Source organism: Podarcis cretensis, assembly GCF_951804945.1.
Source record: "Podarcis cretensis genome assembly, chromosome: 2".
NCBI lineage: Eukaryota > Metazoa > Chordata > Lepidosauria > Squamata > Lacertidae > Podarcis > Podarcis cretensis.
This window is the reverse complement of record NC_137171.1, coordinates 54,278,891-54,299,607: the sequence shown is the minus strand read 5'-3', so window position 1 is coordinate 54,299,607 and position 20,717 is coordinate 54,278,891. Positions and strand designations below refer to the sequence as shown.

General features: G+C 42.0%; 1 protein-coding gene across 5 annotated transcripts in view; it reads right to left on the bottom strand.

Annotated features, from left to right (window-relative positions):
• Positions 1–538: 538 nt before the first annotated feature.
• PPP2R2B (protein phosphatase 2 regulatory subunit Bbeta) overlaps positions 539–20,717 on the bottom strand; it is a 260,736-nt gene continuing 240,557 nt past the window's right edge. For all 5 annotated transcript variants that reach the window (XM_079967972.1, XM_079967973.1, XM_079967975.1 and 2 more), the window contains 3 exons: positions 11,530–11,699; positions 9,672–9,763; positions 539–6,293 (listed from right to left, as the gene is read on the bottom strand). In XM_079967972.1, the coding sequence (XP_079824098.1) occupies positions 6,014–6,293; positions 9,672–9,763; positions 11,530–11,699 (542 nt within the window). In that variant the 3' untranslated portion in view covers positions 539–6,013. The remainder of the gene's footprint in view (positions 6,294–9,671; positions 9,764–11,529; positions 11,700–20,717) is intronic.

Below are 20,717 nucleotides of genomic sequence, written 5' to 3'. Positions count from 1 at the left end.
TTGCCCAGACAGTTCCCCCTGAGGAAACCCAATCTTTACTGCTGAGCTGGAGTAAACTTCAATTGGATTTTCTCCTGTTTGCTCTGTTTTATTGCTAAAGTGCAGGTTTTCCCAGGAAAAGAGATGGGGCAAGGGCAAAATTTCTCGGACTCGTGCCTGTAAAGCACAGAAGTGGAGCACAGCTTGTTCCTGTGCTTTTAAGGCATGGGACAAGCAGAAGTGTGGAGGAGCTCTCTATTATGACAAGCAGGAGATACCAATATTTGTAAAAAAGGATTTTGAATGTGTCAGTTTCAGCATTTTTCTTTATATCAACAGGACCTTTTAATCCCTTGTAAAATGGTACGAATGATATAAAGCAAATGCATATAGATTTCACAGGCTTTTTAATGGCCATGCCTTGTGTTGTAGACTTGGTTAGCTTTGATTTTGTGTGGAGTAATCTGCGCTGATTGTCTTTTATGACTAGGTTATAGTTTCTGTGATAGATGACCTTTGTTCAGAATGCAGACACCAAGACCAAAATAATAAACCCATGCTGGGAGAAGGTTTCATTTATTAGAGTACATTTTCCCTGATACATTGAAATCAAAGTTCCATCTTTTAGAAGATGATTACAAACACCATAAAAGAAACCCCACATTTCACCTCTCTCATCAACCAACGTGTTGTATGGCAACCCAACTAAATAGATCTGCCAATCCTGGCTGCGTTAGGCAAGCACTTGACTCCTGGTGCAGGATTATGAAGGGGCTGAGGAGGCTGCCCCTGATAAAACTCAAATGGAAGATTTTTTGGCAGCTCGGCTTTTCAGAGAGGTTTAGACTGTGGGTTAAAAATAATAGCCCTTGTCACTTCACATAGCCTTGTTATTGGAGATATTTAGTGCTGAGGCTGGGCTGTGGGGGTAGTATCTAGGATGTGATCATGTTGCTTCCTGCATCAGTGAACACAATATTGATTGTGAGCTGTCATGGCTTGGGCACACTTTATGGTACTCCAGCAGGCTGCCTTCGACAATGAATCATGCCACATCTCTCATGCACTGCATTATCTTAAGACAGCCGTAAGAGCAATGGGGTGTCCTTCCTTAATAATACACCTCTCAAATATCTCTGTAGCTCTTCTAAAATAAGGCAAGCATCCAAGAAATTAGCAAACTAGCTCCTTAATGCTGCTATCATTTATTTATTTTTGGATTCTGAAATCCATTCAAGCCCATGGTGGTGAGCCAGAGTTTCTTGTCATAAAGCTTACATTTTTCAAAAGTGAGGAAGTGAGCATCACTAGGACAGACAGAATGAGAAATCTCTCTCTTCTTTTTTATTTTTTTTTTTTTGCCCTTTGCCTCTCTAGCCAAGCCACCAGGCTCTTTTGAACAGGTCACCTCTAAGCAGAGCTTGATGCCAACATACCGTTGGAGCACATGACCCAGTCACTATATTATAAACCCTTGGAAAAATCTCCAGATAAATCTCCTCCACAGAAATGGTTGATTCCCTTCTGAAAGTTCAAAAAGTGTTATAGCTGTTTGGTCTGTCTCATACAACAAATCAGCTTGTCCATTCAGTAATATGACAAATACAATTGGAAACTGCAAACAAAAAATAGCCTATTATGTAAATATTGGATGGGTAGGTATGCAGCTGGATACTATGCTTGCAGCTTTAAGCGCGCTGGGGGCAGAGGCGTTATGCACTTATGCCCCTCTCAGATCCATGGGCTACACGCCAGACCCTTTGATTCACCAGTTATTCCTTCAGGTTTCTGAACGGTGAACTCTTTCAGTCTGTTCTCTAAGCATTGGCTCCTCCCACCCAAGTCTCTTCCTTCCTGTTTCCTGTTCCACTGAAAACTCACTCATTAGTGGACCAAATTCAAGGGCTCACCCTAACCAGCTCTGTGGCCATCAGTATTGCCGCACAGCCCTATTGATTATTAAAGAAAGACCTTTAGCAGAATGTGGGGTGATGCAGTGGCAGCAGAGATGGCTCAGAAACAATCCTAAGCACTGTGAGGCATGTGTTGGCCCTGAGAGGAAAGGGGGGGCACCTTTTGACATGTGTGATCTACTCAGCTAGAAGTGTCCCACCTACTGAGAAAGCTATGCCAGACTAAATTTGTCTTCTAGTCTGACAAGAACTTTCTTAATAAATGTCAACGTAAACTCTGGAATAGCTGGCACATGGGAAGGAGTTGGGTTGTAAAGCAGGGCATTGTCATGGAATGACAATAAGGAGAAAGGAGTGTGAAAGAAACTTCACATTCTTTGGCATTATGATGCCCACAGTCGTATGGAAACCATCCCTTTCCAGCCTATGGTTGTGTATCCTTGGAGTCTTCCTAGTCACTGACTGCTTATGTGTGCTATGCTCTGTGGGGTCCCTTGACAGGAAACAGATGATGGGAGACAACTTGAACACAGAAGTACTTGGTGTGGGTCACAGTGCAAAAGCCTGGCTAGCAGCGAGTACCGTCAAGGATACACTTGAAGGATGCAAACCATAGGATGGTACTGTGAGCTCTTTCCAAGCAATGGGCTTTCCAGCTCCCGTAAGTATTCTGACAAGAGCACTGCACACTGTTTGATAAGCTATTACTGAAACTCTTAGGAGTGTTTCCGTTGTGTTTTATGATGCAGCAAGAGAAGGGAGATCTGAAACCCTGGTACATACATCCAAAGACATTGCTGGATCATAACCGTAAGCATTTATGTGAGCATCTAGCCTCACTGTACTGAGGTGGTATATTTCTGAACTAAGGCTAGTAACAGACAGGGGATGGATACCATTTTCATTGTCCTTCCTTTTTGTGAGTCTCCTCGGGGGCATCTGTTAGTTGCTGAATGCTGCACTAGAATAACCTTTGATTAACCCAACAAAGAAACCTTTCCCTTAAAAGCTGTCACCTTTATTCTCTGCTCATAGAACACACATGAGACCAAAGTGAAGCAAGAGATTTAGTCTAGAATCCAAATTCTAGACAATGTTCTTTGCGTGAACGAGCCCTTGGGTGACCTTAGAGCCAACGGCATAGGGTTGGGATCCTCACTCAAATTTGGAAATTAGCAACTCGAACATCTTGGAGACAATTTTACTTCTGATACCAGAGTGCAGCCTTTCTTTACAGGAAGAAACAAAACCTTTTTTTATTAAGAAAAACGACTCATTTACTCCTGCTATTTTTTTTATCGTTTTGTGTTTGTTTTTTAAAAAAGAGGTTACTCCTGAAAGCCATTACTTGTAATAAATTTATAAGCCAGCATACTTTTTTTTCCTGTAGTCATTCCTTTAAACAAGGCAAAACATCTAATTTGCCCCTGACCTGAGCAGTCTCATGAAGAGCAGGCAGGGAGTTAAGTAGTTTAATAACAATGAAAAAGCTTGATTCCAAATATCTGAACTTCCTCTTGCTCCCAGGACTATCAAATCAGTGTCCCCTTCCCTGGCTTCTGTGCAGCCTTGTAGTATTTTGATGTCTCTTGAGAAAGCTGCAGGCAAAGTCTTGCTCGTAAGGTGTAAGAGGTGGTCAGCTGGGCACAGGAAAAGGCTGGGCTTTTAAGAATCCTTTACCCGAGAGGGTGTTTAGAAATTCTTGTATGCTTCACGGCAACAATCACAAAGGTTGGAGCTACTGCCCCACTTTTCACAATCAGAGGAAACAAGAAGCACATTGATCTTCAGATATCCACCTTGTCAGAGAAAGCACTGGTTTTATTTCTTGTAGGGTCTGTTCTCTGATCATAATTTTATTTACTTGTTTTTATTATTATGGTAGTTTGTTTTTTAAAAAACCCACCCTCCCAAACCAATCAATTGTTCAAGAAAGGCAAGACCTAGATTAGATCCTTGTAGTGGAATAGGATAGTTTACCATGCAAAAACGAAGAGCTAATCTTCATATTGCGGAGCCATGGACAACCTCTCTTAGAAAGCAGCCAGGCGAGGATAGCAATACATGTTGGTTGGGTGGCTATTTTTCTGTGTGTGTTTGTTTCATTTAAATTCCATAAATTAGCAACTCAAGAGTTCGTTCTTTTAAAAGGAGGAGAAAAAAGAACAAATGTCTACTGGAATAAATAAATAAATAAACAATATTTAAACACGCACTACTAAAAATAAAAAAGGAGAGGGAGGAACCCTCCCTCCCACACACAAATACATATTTATGTCATGCAAGAGATTGAAAGAGAACTTTTTTTAAGTTCTCTCAGCCAAAGCAAAGATAAAAATTTAAAAATAAAATAAACTCACAGGAATTGCAGAAGAAAGCTCAGATTTGTTTTGGTATGCAAAAAAGTTGCATATTGGAAGCATTGGGTTTCTTTTTTGTTTTGTTTTGTAAGGTATTTTGTATACCAGCAAAAGGCACCACAGGATCAACCCAGCCAAATCCCTATGAGGACATCTGTGGGGTGTGATGAAAAAAGGTAAGAGCCCTCAATAGCACACATGGTTCTTCATGAATGATGAGTCGAAATGTCTGTACTGTGTACCTGTGTTTTCCCTGTCTTGGCTTTGCTTTTCTTCTGTCTGAAGGCCTTTCCAGAAAACAAAAATAGGGCTTAGTGATCCTTAAAGTAGCACTAGCATCATGTCCGCATGCAATGATGGAAAGACAAAGTGGACTTATTGCAAGTGGGACAGTGACGCTTCTGTGGGCTGGGCCTGGGCAATTCACATATTTTTCAGCTGGGGGAAAAATTAAAGAGGGTGGATTTGTGTTCTAGCACGGAATGAGAACTATGGACTGATTGAAACTAAATTTAAAGGTGGTGGGGGCAGAATGATGGAATGTCACAAAGGCTGTGGGCTGAGACACTGCTGTCATGTGTAATGCGTTGGTAGCAAGAGCTTAGGACTTGCCGCTCTTTGCCATTGACAAAGAACAAATACAATTTTGTATGAGGTCACTGGCTTGAATGGTATAGAGGGGGGAGATTCAGCATCTCAAACACTCAGATGCAGCCAAACATGAGCACACAAGCACTTTTGCAGTCAAAACATGTGCTTGTATCTGTCCCATTGAGATCAATGGTGCTTTAAAAAATATTTAGATTATGCTGGATTGTACCCTAGGAAAAATTAAATTAATGGCATAGTCATGGTAGTCACCACAGATGTCAGATACCAGCCAATAGGAGGTTGTGACACCTGTGCAACATAAAATGGCACGTAAAAATGCAACAAGTCCTCTAGCTGGAAAGAACAGGGCTGTGGGGGGGGGGAGGGGGAGCAGAAATGGCATTTCACCCAAAGCAAAATCTTGTGGTTTTGCAATGCATTAGCTAGCTTGGGCAAAAATACATTTGTACCTCTCATAACAACAGTGTTACAGCAAAACATTTATTGTGTGACAAATATGCACAATAAATGATAATCTGGAAAGGCCCTGAGTTGATAAAAGGTAAATGCCATTTTTAAAAAGGGGAAAGGACAATGCGGGGGGGGGGGGGGGGAGAGATGAACCAGCAAAGGAAACTGAATTCCTGTTTGGGGATGGGAATGGCTGTAAAACCCAAAGATCTCCAAAACTGAAATTGGATAACTTAATCTTTAGATACAGTAATACATCATTGTATTTTATGGCCTTGCTTGCATTTTTTCTTTTTTTTGTAAATATATTACTATAGTCTTAACTTCTGTATAAATTGGCAGATGTCTAGAACAATATTTTTAAAGAAACTAAAAGCTACTACTGAGTACTGGGGAAAAATAAAGCGCAAATAATTCAAGCTTGCTGTTGAATTAATGGTGTCACTTTGTAGGTCTCAATACTTGGAAGTCAAATGTTCCTAATGGGCTTTGCCAACCCAATTTCTTAAGGTTTGGGGGAAAGCAATAGACACTGGAATCTGAGTGCTTGCCTCTACATAACTAATGTCTGCAGAGGAATAACAAAACAAATAAGGAGGAGAAGGGGGAAAATTAAACGGAAGAAACATTTTAAAACTTGTGTTTGCTAGTTAGTACCCAGTACGTAAGATTCCTAAGGAACATCTCCCCCACCCCTTCCTAGTTAACCTTGTCCTGAAATATATACAGGTTATTTGTTGCTGCCACTGCTATGATATTTTCTGAAGGATGCCAAGCTGTATGCAGGATCTTCTTGCTAAAGTCCAGACTGTCCACACTAATTTCATCTTTTCTCCGTTTGCCCCCCACACAAACTTTGCGGGGTTTCAGGATGGCACGGGGTTTGCTGTTTTCCCTTGAGGCCTCCAGGGTCACATCACGCTTGGTGTTGCGATCAAACATTCTGAAGAAATTGTTGTAGGAGCCGGTCATGATGACACTGAGGAGCAAGCAAAGAGAATGGGGTGAGAACAGAAATCAAATCAGGTGACATACCCAATACAGTGGTACCTCGGGTTACATACGCTTCAGGTTACATACCCTTCAGGTTACAGACTCTACTAACCCAGAAATAGTGCTTCAGGTTAAGAACTTTGCTTCAGCATGAGAACAGAAATCGTGCTCCGGTGGCGCGGCGGCAGCAGGAGGCCCCATTAGCTAAAGTGGTGCTTCAGGTTAAGAACAGTTTTAGGTTAAGAACGGACCTCCGGAACGAATTAAGTACTTAACCCGGGGTACCACTGTAGAATTAAAACTTGTTTCATTTCCCTTCCCGTGCATTTTCTTCCATATCCAATGATTATGGCATTAATTTAGCCTTAGATAAACACTCCAGGCCCCTTTGACAGAAAAAGAGGCACCGAGGTGTAGAATAATGAATGGGGGTGTAGGTGGAATTTTCTGTCCTCCAGATTTGTTGACTGAGGTGAGGTTTCAGTTCCCCTAATGGTTGGGCTGATTCCAGCCAGCATGATTGTTTGTACTGCTTATATCCCTGCAGCTTCAAATCCTATTTAACAGGTACTGGGAATTGGGAGCACCTGGCAATGAGGAAGCATAGTGCAGGGAGCCCTATTATATACTCCTCCTTCTCAGGCTCTTACGTTTTTCACCCAATCCCCAGATCCATGAGGGGGAAAAACATAACAAAATAGCTTTCCACATCAAAGAGGTACCATATTTTTCGCTTCATAAGACGCACCTAGTTTTTAGAGGGGGAAAGCAAGAAAAAAACCAATCTGCACCGAGAATGTAAGCGTCTCTCGCTTTTCTCGCTTTTTCTGCTGGCTTCACAGCGAAGCGAGAGGAGGGATGGACAGGAGCAAGCAAATCGAGAGCCGCTTACATGGCTTCTGTCCCGCTTTGCGCAGCTCTCACTTTGCTTGCCCCTCCCTTCTCCCACCTCTCTGTAAAAGAGGAGGAGACACCAGGAGGGGCAAGCAAAGTGAGAGCTGCGCAAAGCGGGACAGAAGCCGTGTAAGCGGCTCTCGCTTTGCTTGCTCCCATCCATCCCTCCTCTCGCTTCGCTGTGAAGCCAACAGAGCAAGAGGCGCTGCGCAGCTCTCACTCTTGCTCTGCTGGCTTCTCAGCAAAGTGGGAGGAGGAACAGAAGGAAGCCCTTACACAGAGCCTCTCCCGTCCCTCATCCCGCTTCTCTGAGAAGCCAGCAGAACAAGAGCGATAGCCGTGCAGCGGCTCTTGCTCTGCTGGCTTCACAGTGAGTGACGGACAGGAGCCATGGCTCCGGTTGCGGAGGCATCCCTCAGCTCGTGACTGCAGTGGTAGCCAATTGATCCCTCTGCCGCCCAGTGCATTCGTTCCATAAGACGCACAGACATTTCCGCTTACTGTTTAGGAGGAAAAAAGTGTGTCTTATGGAGCAAAAAATACGGTAATCAGCCAAATCTGCACTTGCTGTATGTACTTAACCATCTCAAAACAGAAAGATACAAATATGGGCTACAATGGGATCCCTTAATCTGGTTTTCTATCAATGTTATTGACTTTCAGTTCCCACCATCTCCCATCATTGGACATGCTGGCTGAGGTGATGGGAGTTTGAGTCCAATATTTGGAGGTTATCTGCTGACATGCCATCTGTTGTCATGCTTTCAGGTGTCTGGATCAGAGTGACCACTACTTCCACATGGCTATGCAATTATTCTCTTCTGCTAATATCCTGTGCACAGAGAAGGAATGCTCTGAGCACATTTCAGCCTTCATGAGATCCAGGTATGACTTAAAAATCCAGAGCAAAATCCCTGTACTCAGACCCCCAAGTAAGAGATAGGAGATCTGTGACCCTCCAAATGCAGTTGGACTCCAAATCCCATCAGTACCAGCCAGCATTGCCAATAGCAAGGGATGATGGGAATTGTAATTTCCCATCATTGTCCTAAGTAACAGCTGCAAGCCCCTTTGGCTGTCTGCAAATGAAAATGGACAAATGTACTACAATGACAACCAGCAAATGTCATGTTTAATTTTACACTGCAGATGAAGTGACAGGTTTTGGAAGGCACCTCAATCACCAAATTGGGAACATGAAACATCTTTCTGATAAGCAATATTTGAAACTATATAAGCATGGTGTTTACAAATAAGGTGACAATTTAGTTAGCAATATTTGTCAAAGCACAGCTAGAAAAACATCACAACTCATCTCCGTTCCATTTCTAAAGCAGAGAGAATGCTCCATTTGCAGGGCTGCCTCAGCTGCCTTTGCATGGGGAGTGAGGGTGCTACCTTTTCTTTCCAGGAAAAAGAGGTAGCCTGCTTGCTCCCTTGGGTGTCAGCGGCAGAGGGACTCCCTTCCCCGGTGGTGGTAGGAGGAACAAACTGCATTGGCCCCGGCCATGTGAGGCGCAACCTCCTTGGCTCCCCTCAATGGGAGCAGTGGTGTTTCCCCCCGGTGGGCCCAAGGCCAATGTAGCTTTCCCCTCCCTTTCAACATTGTGGTGTATCGCCAGGTTGTGATCTTTGCCTGATGATACATCGCAATGTTGAAAACGTGGAATTGCCCAGCCCTAGCAGTGAGCAGAACTCCACTAGGGGAAGCAGACGTGTCGGCTGTCACAGAGAGATAGGGATGGTACTTAGAATGCCTCTGAATCCAATTATGCGCTGCTGGAAAGGACAAGCCCCTCCTGAGATGCAAATGCTGTGATCTTTCTGTCTCCATAAAGCAAGGTGTAAATAAACTACATTTCTAAGACACTGCAGACTCTCTGTGCCTTGATGTTCCAATGGAAAAAACAACCCTGGTTGAGTGCCACAGCTTAACAGAGATTGGAGAGTGGCGAGTAACAATAAGTATTGTCCCTGCCTGCCCCCTGGCTGATGAACAGATGTCAAGTTTATTCAGCTTCACAATGATATCTATACCACATCAACAGGGGCATAGCATTGGGGGTGGAGGTAGATTGCCATGGCGATTGTCCCAGGCAATTTTTAAGAGGAGTGTTGCTCAGACCACCTTCTCTTAGCCAGCCCTATGGTGCTTTTGCAAGGCTGGGATCTGATCAGATCCAAGCCTTGCAAAGCAGTTCAGGGAGGGCTGCCTGAGAAGGATGTCATGCGCTATTTGACCCCAGCTTTGCCCTCAGGGGGTTGGGATCAAAGGACACATGTCCTTCTCATGATGCCCTCCGTGAGCCAGCCCTGTTTCTGAGGCTCACGACTGGCACACGCTTTCCTCCTCAGCCCAACAAACACACACTCTGCCACTGCTCATGAAGCAGAAGAAATGCAAGATCAAACAGTGTAAACCAAGAGGCAACTAGGGGTGGGATAGCCAAAGTAAAAGGAGGCTCCTTACCTGTCAGACCCATTCCACACACATTCAAATTTATCAAAAATGCAATCGTTCTCGTAGAGGGAGCACAGCTTGCTGCGGAGGTAATCATGAACCTAAGGATTGAGGCACAGACAGAAAGGGTGATAGTAAAACAAGGTTCAGTGGGAATAATAATCCAAAATCTGATTATAAATCTTGTGAACCAACAGGACATAATATCCACTACAAGCTCACCTCTTACTCATTTAGGTTATCAGATACATTAATCCTGGAGACATCTTCTACAGTGGATGCATTAAGCTCTTCATTACTAATCCAGAAGCATGACTCAAAAGAAATGATGTTCACAAGGTACTTAAGGGAAGAACACAGCAGTCCCATGGGAGAAGGCTGCTCCATTACCAAAGAGTGGGAAAAGACAACCTCAAAAATCATCTATTATTATGGCGATAGGGGAGAGACATGGGTAGGAAGAGCACTCAGCAACCTTATGTTCATAACAAAGATTCAATGAAGGGTGAAGCTGTCCAAGAATCAATGCACACACTTGCCTTGCAACCTCCAGTTATCTGTTCCATTCGTCTGGGGTGAATGTGTATAGGGGAAAGTCCACCCCGGCATCCAAGAACAATGTTGGAGGATACAGGTCTAAGGGGCAGGCCCAAGACTTTTTGCTCCCTGAAGCAAAGAGGCAAGATGATGCCTTCCCAATTCCACATACAGAAGCTACTTGGGTTGGCAATCTACTCTTACTTCTGCTTCATGAGCAGGGGCAGCATCCTCCACTGCATCTGAGGGCAGTAGAGTAGAATGACACACACAGTGCTTTGCTCCAATACTTTTGTAATTTCTGTCCACCAGCCAGCACCTGCTACCTCAAGTGGTTGCCTCATTTTACCTAATGGTAGGGCTGGCCCTGATCCCTCCCCTCCACCTACAGGGTGGAATTCATATGAGTTCCATCGGCAGAAGCCCTGCACAAGGACTTCTGCTTGCACAACAGGGTCATGCCCTGCATACCTCTGAAATTGAGCCGGGGGAAAGGGAGGGTTAGGAGAACCACCAGAACAGTATGCAGGGAGAAGAGGTGGGGAGATGATTCTGCCTGGCAAGCTGAAACGCTTGCACTGATGGAATGTTTGCAATAGCATGATGCTGAATTCCCCCCATAACGATCAAAGCAGAACCTCTGCCCAGGTGCCCAAGAAGCATTACATTCAAGTAATTCAGAGCAGTCCTAGTTTATTGGTGGAGAGTGTGCTCTGCATGCAGAAGGACCTAGGCATATCCAGTTAAAGAGCATGTAGAAGCAGGAACTGCCCCCCTGGCTGAGATGTTGAAGAGCTCCCAGCCAAAGTAGATAATAGTGGTCTACATGGACCGATGGTCTGCCTCTATATAAGACAGATTCATATCCCTAAAGGCACACCAACGTTATTAGGCAAGAGAACAAAAGTATATTCCAAGCCTCATCAGCAATTTCATTACTTTGGGTTTGTATAGTATTTGACAAGCAGCCTTAAAATTATGCCACTTTCCATGAGATCATATGCAACAGAAAAACCAAAACGCAAGTATCATTCTAATTTCAGTTGGAATGGAAAGGAGCATCCTAAACAACGAGGACTTTGACTGTTAGTTCAAAGGACTCATAACAGTAGTTATGTAGCAGTTTTGAATGTTCAAAGTGCTTTACATAGATTGGGTTTGGCCCAGACTTAAGTAATATTCAGAGCAGAATAACTGAAACCAAATGTGTTTAAGTTATGTCTAACAGTGGATCAACTCTAAGTATGACAAAGCCTGGGTGCATCCCTTTATCTTTATTTCCTACCACCCATTCATTCACAACACACACAAAATCTTGAGGATGAGGTACCTGGTATGTTTCAATAGGTCTGTTCTCCATGTTGAGGTCCCACACCTTGACAGTGAGATAGTCCCTGGTCATGATGTACCTCCCGCTGTGACTGAACTTAACATCAGAAATTGAAGAGATGATCTCAGAAAAAAACGACCTGTTACTTGGGTCTTCGGGCTCTTCAAAAACTATACAACACACAAAAAACAAGTCACTTAAAACATGGCCAAGGCACAAGTCAATAGGGCTGGTGTGTTTCACCTGCACAGCAGTGTGGAAATATTTAATGGAAAAATGGTTACAATTCAGGATAGTATCCAGATATAAGTGCTAGCGGAGCATTCCCATCCCCACTGTGTTTGTCAACCAAGGAGTGGGGATATGCCAATCCCCTAACCCTTCTTCAAAGAGCATGGCTCTCTGCAATCATGAGTACAGCTAAATGCCTAAAGGCTTTGTTTTGAATCTGGAACCCCAGTTGGACAGGGTTCTGGGTCACGTGGAAGTGTTTGCATATACAGATTTATGCCTAAAACCTATGTCATGGACAACTGTGCTCCATGCACATCTACACTCTCATTCTGATAAGCACAAAGGCAAGAATGCCCGAAAAGGGCTACAATAGCTTTCATTTCACAGAAAAAACAAGACTATAAATGACACAATTCTGCAAAAATACAGTCTTATCAGGGAGTAAGCCTTGTTGAAATCAAAGGGACTTACTTTTAAGTACATATGCATAGGCTTGTAGTGTTAGAACTCATCTGAAAGTATCCTTTAAAAAAATGTTTCTGTTTTGTTTTACTGTGTTTTGAAATTTTGCAAGCTGCCCTGGGAAAAATGTATTGAATTGGGCTATAAATATATAACATTTTATACGGGGAGGTAGGCAGACAGTCAACACAATAGGAGGAGGAATGGATAAAGTCTACTTTTAAATATGCAACGTGTAAGCAAATTTGTACAGTTTCAGATGCCTCACAGAAAGAGCAATGATGCAAATATCAAATTTTATTTTAGAAAAAATATATACTCAGTTGAGTGAAATCTCCCCTAAAAGTTCAGAGTTTAGTGCAAAAGCTAACAAAGCTGAGGAACAGAAACTGCTCCCCTCTTTATAGTCTATAGTTTCTTTGCCAAGTCTCCCTTCTGCCTAATGACAAAGGTGGGGTGAGGGGAGTGACACAGTAGGATCAGCACTGAAGTCTTAACAAGATCTTGTTTTTTCAGTCCTTAACATATAATTGCCAGAGTGAGATTGCTTGTTTTGCCAGCTTTTTCATTCACCTGGCAATCTCAAACTCCATCAAGCTACCTACATTTGCATTTCAATGTTTCAATGCATGGCATCATTAAATATATATACCTGTAGACTATAAAATATTAATTTCTTAAATTAAAATGCAACAGAACAAATCGAGCTTTCACACCTGGACTCCCACTGAATGACTGGCAGCAGACCAAAGTAAATAACAGTTTTTAGGAATCTAAACAGAAGTGTAGTATGATTACATCATGTGAGAAGTCAATGAAACGGCACCCACTTTATGCCACCTTCTGATTTGTAAAGTTGGCTTCCATGGGACCAAACTCTGGTCCACTGGATCAGAAGCCAGAGGGATTAGTTCTTCAGCTTCACGGAAACCTTGAGAATCTTCCTGTCTTTGTTGCAGAGGCCTACTGGCCAAGGCCCTGACTGCACCATACACTTAAAGCACTATCAAACCGCTTTTAACAGTCATCAGCAACCATTCCCATTCCCAGAATTCAATGGGAAGAGGGACTGATTATTAAACCACTGTGGGGACTGTAGCTCTGTGAGAGCAATAGGTCTCCTAACAACTCTCCGCACCCTTAACAAACTACAGTTCCCATGATTCCTTGGAGGAAGCCAAGACTGTTAAGAGTCGTGTGAGAGTGCTTTAATTGTATGATGCAGATGTAGCCTGGGTTGCTTATAGAAATCCTTCTGGATCAGGGTGAACCCAAGTGTAGGACATTCTGCCTGGCATCTATGGCTAGTAAATGTGGACTTCCCTGCATCTCCTTTCTGACCTTCTTCCTAAGACATTTATCTTGCTTCTGTCATGGAACAGCTCATCTATATGCTGGAGATTTTAATGACTAGGACATTTTAATGAAAACACTCATCTTTAAAAGAATGGACCATTCTCTACCAAGCCATCAATTAGTGGAGTAAGAAGCACTTGTATCAAAGCTGCCACCAGTCAAAGAGATTTAAAGCTTTACGGGCCAATCAATATATGGCGTTAGCCAATCGAAGTCAGTACAGAGGTTTCAGAGCAATCGCTTACTTCGTGTATATATAAATCACAACTGAATGGCCCAAGAAAGCAGACCGATGCAACTGTGAAGTTAAGACCTTTTTTTTGGTAGGAAAAATCTCAAGGATGCGTTCAATGGATGAGTTTTAGGACCCTCACCATGCTTTTTCAAAATGTTATATTTATATTAAGTAATCATAAAATAAAGATATGATACCACAGCAGAACTTGAGAAAGAGCATCTTCCATTGTTAGCATACTTTACTTTTATGTGTGACAGCGGCTCTATTGGCAAACGTAAATAAATCTTATGACCATATGCGAATTCTTAAAACAACTACCAGACGTTTTCTCCACTACCACCATTCCGCAATTAACTGTGGTGACAGCTTGGTTCCTCAGCTGTGGACAATAACCTGAAATCAGGGATGGGGGACCTTTTTCAGCCCAAATTTTCAGCCACATTCCTTTGGCACCACCTGCCAGCGGTGGGGCAATGAATATAAATTCTACCTTTGCAGAGCAAGCAAATTTCTACACCTACTCACGCCCATTCTCTACCTTCCATCCAGGGAAGACAGACCCATCATCAAAGATATATTCCAGTCAGGCAAAAACACTCGGTGCAAGTGTTAATCAGGGCTACAGAGGCACTCTGGCCAGGGAGAGATTCAAGGGCAGCTAGAGAGGCTTGGAGGGACACATTCAGACACAAAACTTGCATTTCCCGACCCCTTGCCCTATGTGAAAGTGAGTGTTTGGGTAAATTGTGTTATGCTTTTGTTGGGTTTGTTCTGACTTGTAGTGTTAAGGCTGCCCATTTTGTAGCACATGGGATTGTTGGTTCTGGTACCTGTGGGGGTTTTACATTTGGCTGAATGTATACAGGCTGTCTGGCCTATGGGTGTATTAGTGAGTGTGGAATTTGTGTGGTTACTGAGTGAAAACTTGATTTATGGATTTTATTATTGTATCTTTTTATTATTTTATATGATGGATTATTATCCTTGTTCACTTTTCTTTGTTGACTGCTTTGGAATCTTTTCTGATGCACAGAAGTATTATAAACACTTGAAAAAAAATGAGAGAGAGGGAGAGGGAGAGGGAGGAGGAGGAGGAGGAGGAGGAGGAGGAGGAACTACATGTATATTTGACCAAAGGAAGCACATTTCTGTGGCCAGGGCAGAAAACATGAAGTGTGGCTAAGACGAAGCTTAAGGAAATTTCTTAGAGACAGTAGGATTTCTTTCGCACTGCATGGATTCAGCTGCAATGATGTGTTCTCACCCTTCGAGGGTAATGACCCACTTGACACCTAACATCCTGGCAATGAGAATTTTATTTACTTATTAAAAAAAATAAGTCTGACACTAGCAGTCAGACCTCCTGCAGGAAAAACTGGGGAAGAAAACCATACCAGAGCAGTTTTTCCTTTCTCAGCACAAATATTTGGTGAGTTTCATTGCCCTCTAACTGAATGCTGAGCTGTGAAGTCCTGAATTTTGGAATATGGTGTGTGCAGGGAGGAGGGATGGAAACATCCCAAAGTGCCAGGATAAATGATCTCTCTACAAATCTGAAATGGCACTGCTCACAGCAGTCTCCAGCTTGAGCTCCTTTAGCTGCCAGCAGGAAATCTGATGACTTGTGGGTTTTTCAAAAATAAAACGAAAACACCAAAAGAAGGGGAGGGGATCAAGATCTGAGCTGGCTTGCGCAAAGCACCTAACTTCCACAAGAGCTTGTCGTGGCTGTAGTAATTATGGGCTCAGGCACACTAGGAGGCAGGATTTGGGAGGAATTTTTAACAGCGGCGTCATTTCTATGGGTTCTGTTATGTGCAAAGCTTGAGTCAAGTTTGCTGGTGCTAAAGTGACAGCAGAGGCAATGGGCTGACTTTTGCTGCAGTCGAGGAAAGAGAAATTTGCAACCACCGCCAAATTATACAAAACCTGAGCATGTGAAAAACTCAGGGTCAGCCTACTTGTGATGTTGCAAATCTCCATATATTTTTATTTCTATTTTAAAGCAGCCATGGGGGGGGGGCACTGAATTTGAGGGTGGAGTGGGGTTAATTTTGTCCCGCTTTATTTTCCTGATCTAAATACCCCACTAACCAATATCTGCAGGAGTGAAGAACCTGCAGATGCTGCTCTACTGCAACTCCCATCATCCCAAACATTTGCCATGCTGGCTGGGACTGGAAGGAGCTGCAGTCCAGCAGTATCTGGAGGGGTATAGGTCAGAAAAGGTAAGAGGCCATCCACCTTTCAGTCATGCTCCCTTGGTTTCTATACATCTTGTACTATCCTATAAAATCATTCTTAAATTCAGGTGTGCGTGTAAATAGCAGTGCAATTTATATATACAATTGTACCTTTGTTTTCAAACTCCTTGTGACTCGAACGTTTTGGCTCCCAAACGCTGCAAACCCGGGAGTGTGTGTTCCGGTTTGCGAACTTTTTTTGGAAGCTGAATGTCTGAGGTGGCTTCCGCAGCTTCTGGTTGAGTACAGGAAGCTCCTGCAGCCAATCGGAAGCTGCGCCTTGGTTTTCGGAAGTCAAACAGACTTCTGGAACGGATTCCATTCGAGAACAAAGGTTTGGACTGTACTGGCCAATATGAACCAGACTGCTGCAGTGGAAGAGAAGGGGAGCAGGGCCACTGCATTAGCTCTAATGAAACCCCTGCTCCTTCTGGTTCATCCTCTGGTCATTATAGGACGATCTTGAAGAACTGGTGCCCACGTTTGCTTCCCCCCCTTCATCTCTCCTTCCCCAGTCTCTTTTATTCTGTGTTGTGTCTTATTAGTGTTAAGCCTGAAGGCTGCAAACTGTTCTGGGAGCCTCTTTGGCTGAAGTGCAGGGTAGAACTGCTTTTAATTAAATATCGTGGACCTTGTTGTAAAAAGACATAACCCGCTTGCCACAATGCCATTTTTCTTTCTTTCTTTTTCTTTTTAATTGATACACCAAAAAAGAAACAAAACAAAAATACAAATGAAAATATTGATAAGCACAATATTAATTACAAACCAATAAAGCAAAAATTGGTCTTTAGACTATAGACCCGACCTCCCATCTATTCCTTATTTCAATTATATATTACTTGTTGCCAGTACTTTTATTTTAAATTGACTAATTCTTAATTGATCTTAGGTCTCATATCTTACTTAAAGCTACTACTGAAATTATTCGAATGCTGCAACAGAGTTTAAACTGCTGTAATTATTTTTCAAATAAACTTTGAAGACCTTCCATTTTGAGACCAATTCCTGTTTTGGTTTGTTCTTTATTTTTTCTGATAGGCTGTCTAACTCCGCATATTCTGTCAGTTTTTGAGTCCAATCATGAATAGAGGGGATTTCATTACTTTTCCATTTTGTAGCAATAAGAACTCTTGCTGCAATTGTAGCATATAAAAAATACCCTTCATTTTTGGCAGGATTTCCAAACCTGTAATCCCCAGAAGATAAGCTTCTGGTTTTCTCTTAAAGGAAATCGTTAGCATTTTTTGTAATTCTGAGTAATTCTGCTCTCCCAAAATGCTTGGATTTTCTTACATAGCCACCACATGTGATAGAAAGTGCCTGATTTATCTCCACACCTCCAGCAGTTACTTGGGACACTTTTGTACATCTTTGAGAATTTCTAGGGTGTTAGATACCATTGGTGTTGCAATTTTAGAAAATTCTCTCTTAAGACATAACAATTTGTAAATTTCTAATTATTTTTCCACAAATTTTCCCATTGGGGCATGGTTATTGAGTACCCAAAATCTTGTTACCACTTGACCATGGCCGCTGTAACATCCTCCTCCTTGACTTCCCAGTCAAGGAGGAGCCGGTATACCTTGGAAAGGGTTTTTCTTTTAGAATTTACTAATTCAGATTTGTTTGTTTTTTTAATTCTTTTTATTAATTTTCACATTAGATCACCAAAAAGAAAAACAAATCAACGGCTACAACAGTTGTAAAAAACCCCAACACACACAAAAAAGAAAACTAAATAAATATCAAAACATAACGTATAAACAATGTCGATTTCCATTACGCTTCTTTATATCTTTAAATATTTTAATCATTCTTCTACACATCTATTGACTTCCATCCCTCCCGGTTTCAGGCTTCTTAATATGAATAGTTTATTTCTCCTGCAGTTGATAATTATAATGATTTGCACATCGTAAGATCTATATCAGTCCTGCTATAGTTTTTAGGTTCTTATAATTCCCTTCAATATAAATCATAAATTTATTCCAGTCATTAATAAACTTTGTATTCTTTTGGTTTCTAATTTTTTGTGTCATTTTTGCAAGTTCTACAAATTCGAATAACTTTGTTTGCCAATCACTAATTGGTGGGATACTTTGGCTTTTCCAATTTTGGGCAATTAATAATCTAGCGGCAGCTGTAGCATACTGGAATAATGTCTTATCTTCTTTTTTAATTTCGTCCCCAATTATTCCCAGAAGAAAAGCCTCTGGTCTTTTGGGAAATGTATATTTAAATATTTTTTTTAACTCATTGTAAATATATTCCCAGTATTTCTTCATTTCGTCGCATGTCCACCACATGTGGAAAAAATTACCTTCTTTAGTTTTACACTTCCAGCAAAACTTATTCCCTGTCTTGTACATTTTCCCTAGCTTTGCTGGGGTAATGTACCACCTGTACATCATCTTTTCTAAATTTTCCCTCAGTGTTACACATGCCGTGAATTTCATTCCGCTAGTCCATAAATTCAGCCACTTATCATACTCTATATTATATCCCAGATCCATTGCCCATCTTGTCATGACCTCCTTTATTTCCTCATCTTTGGTGTCCCATTCTAATAGTATATCATACATTTTAGATAATAATTTGGATTTACCCTCTATTATTTCTATCTGAAATTTGGATTTCTTCTCATTCATCCCTACTTTTTTATGTTCCGTCCATATTGCGTTTATTTGGTGGAATTGTAACCAGCTTGTTAATTTCTCTTTCAGCTCCTCATATGTTCTCATCCTCCATCCACTTTCTGATCTTATTAGTAGGTCCTCATAAGTAAACCTTTTTCCTTCCATATTGGTTTTTTTGATCACTGAAATATCGATTGGTGATAGCCACCAGGGTGTTTTCCATTCAAGGAGTTTTTTATTCTTCTCCCACACTTCATATAAAGGTAAAGGTACCCCTGCCCGTACGGGCCAGTCTTGACAGACTCTGGGGTTGTGCGCCCATCTCACTTAAGAGGCCAGGGGCCAGCGCTGTCCGGAGACACTTCCGGGTCACGTGGCCAGCATGACATCGCTGCTCTGGCGAGCCAGAGCCGCACACGGAAACGCCGTTTACCTTCCCGCTGGTAAGCGGTCCCTATTTATCTACTTGCACCCGGAGGTGCTTTCGAACTGCTAGGTTGGCAGGCGCTGGGACCGAGCAGCGGGAGCGCACCCCGCCGCAGGGATTCGAACCGCCGACCTTTCGATCGGCAAGCCCTAGGCACTGAGGCTTTAACCCACAGCGCCACCTGCGTCCCTAACACTTCATATAGAGGCCACACTTCATATAGAGGCCCCCTAATAATATGACTAGAAAACCCTTTATGTACTTTTTCTTTGTTTTGCCATAGGTAGGCATGCCAGCCAAACCTATTGTCGAACCCCTCGAGGTCTAATAAGTCAGTATTTTCCAAATTGATCCAATCTTTGATCCAGCAAAGGCAGGCTGCCTCGAAATATAATTTTAGGTTGGGTACCGAGAATCCCCCTCTTTCTTTCTGGTCTGTAAGAAGTTTGAATCTAATTCTTGGCCTTTTTCCTTGCCATATGAATTTCGAAAGAGTTTTTTGCCAATCTGTAAACATTTTAGAGCCTCTGATCACGGAGATGTTTTGAAACAAAAACAGCATTCTTGGAAGTAAGTTCATTTTTATTGCCACCATCCTTCCCATCCACGAGAGTTTCACTCTGCTCCAGGTGTCCAGGTCTTTCTTAATCTGCTTCCATGTCGTAAGGTAGTTGTCTTGAATCAAGTTTATATTTTTAGTAGTTAACCAAATTCCCAGATACTTTATTTTTTTTGCCACTTTAATTCCATACTGTAATTCTAGCTTTTCATTTTCATCCTTTTGCAAATTCTTCGTTAAAATTTTGGTCTTTAATTTATTCAATTTGAAACCAGATACCTTACCAAATTCTTCTAACATCTCCAAGGCCTTACCAACACTTTCTTGTGGGTTTTCCAGGGATAGCATCAAGTCGTCGGCATACGCTTTTAACTTATACTCCTTTGTTCCTATTTTGATCCCACGGATCTCTGATGTTACTCTTATTTTATTTGTGATTACCTCTAGTGCCATAATAAATAGAAGCGGGGATAGAGGGCAACCCTGTCTTGTTCCTTTTTCAATTTTAAATGAGTTTGTTAAGTTATTATTTATAATCAGTTTTGCAGATTGTTTCGAGTATATTGCTTTTATTCCGTTCATGAACTCGCCCTCTAGCCCCGCTTTTTCCATGCTCTTCAATAGGAACTGCCAAGAAACGTTATCAAATGCCTTTTCAGCATCGATAAAAATCAGCGCCGCGGGTATCTCATTCTTACATTCCAAGTACTCAATAATGTTTATAGCGTGCCTTACATTATCTCTAAGTTGCCTATTTGGAAGAAATCCTGCCTGATCTTTATGTATTAAATTTACTAGACATTTCTTAAGTCTGCTTGCCAACACCTCTGCGAAGATTTTATAATCATTATTTAATAGTGATATTGGTCTATAGTTCTTAATATTCAGTTTGTCCATATCTGGTTTAGGGATCATCGTTATATAAGCCTCTTTCCAGGACTCTGGAATCTTTCCTCCTTTCAATATCTTATTCATGGTGTCACATAGCACTGGTGTTAATTGGTGTTCTAATACTTTATAGTATTTGGCT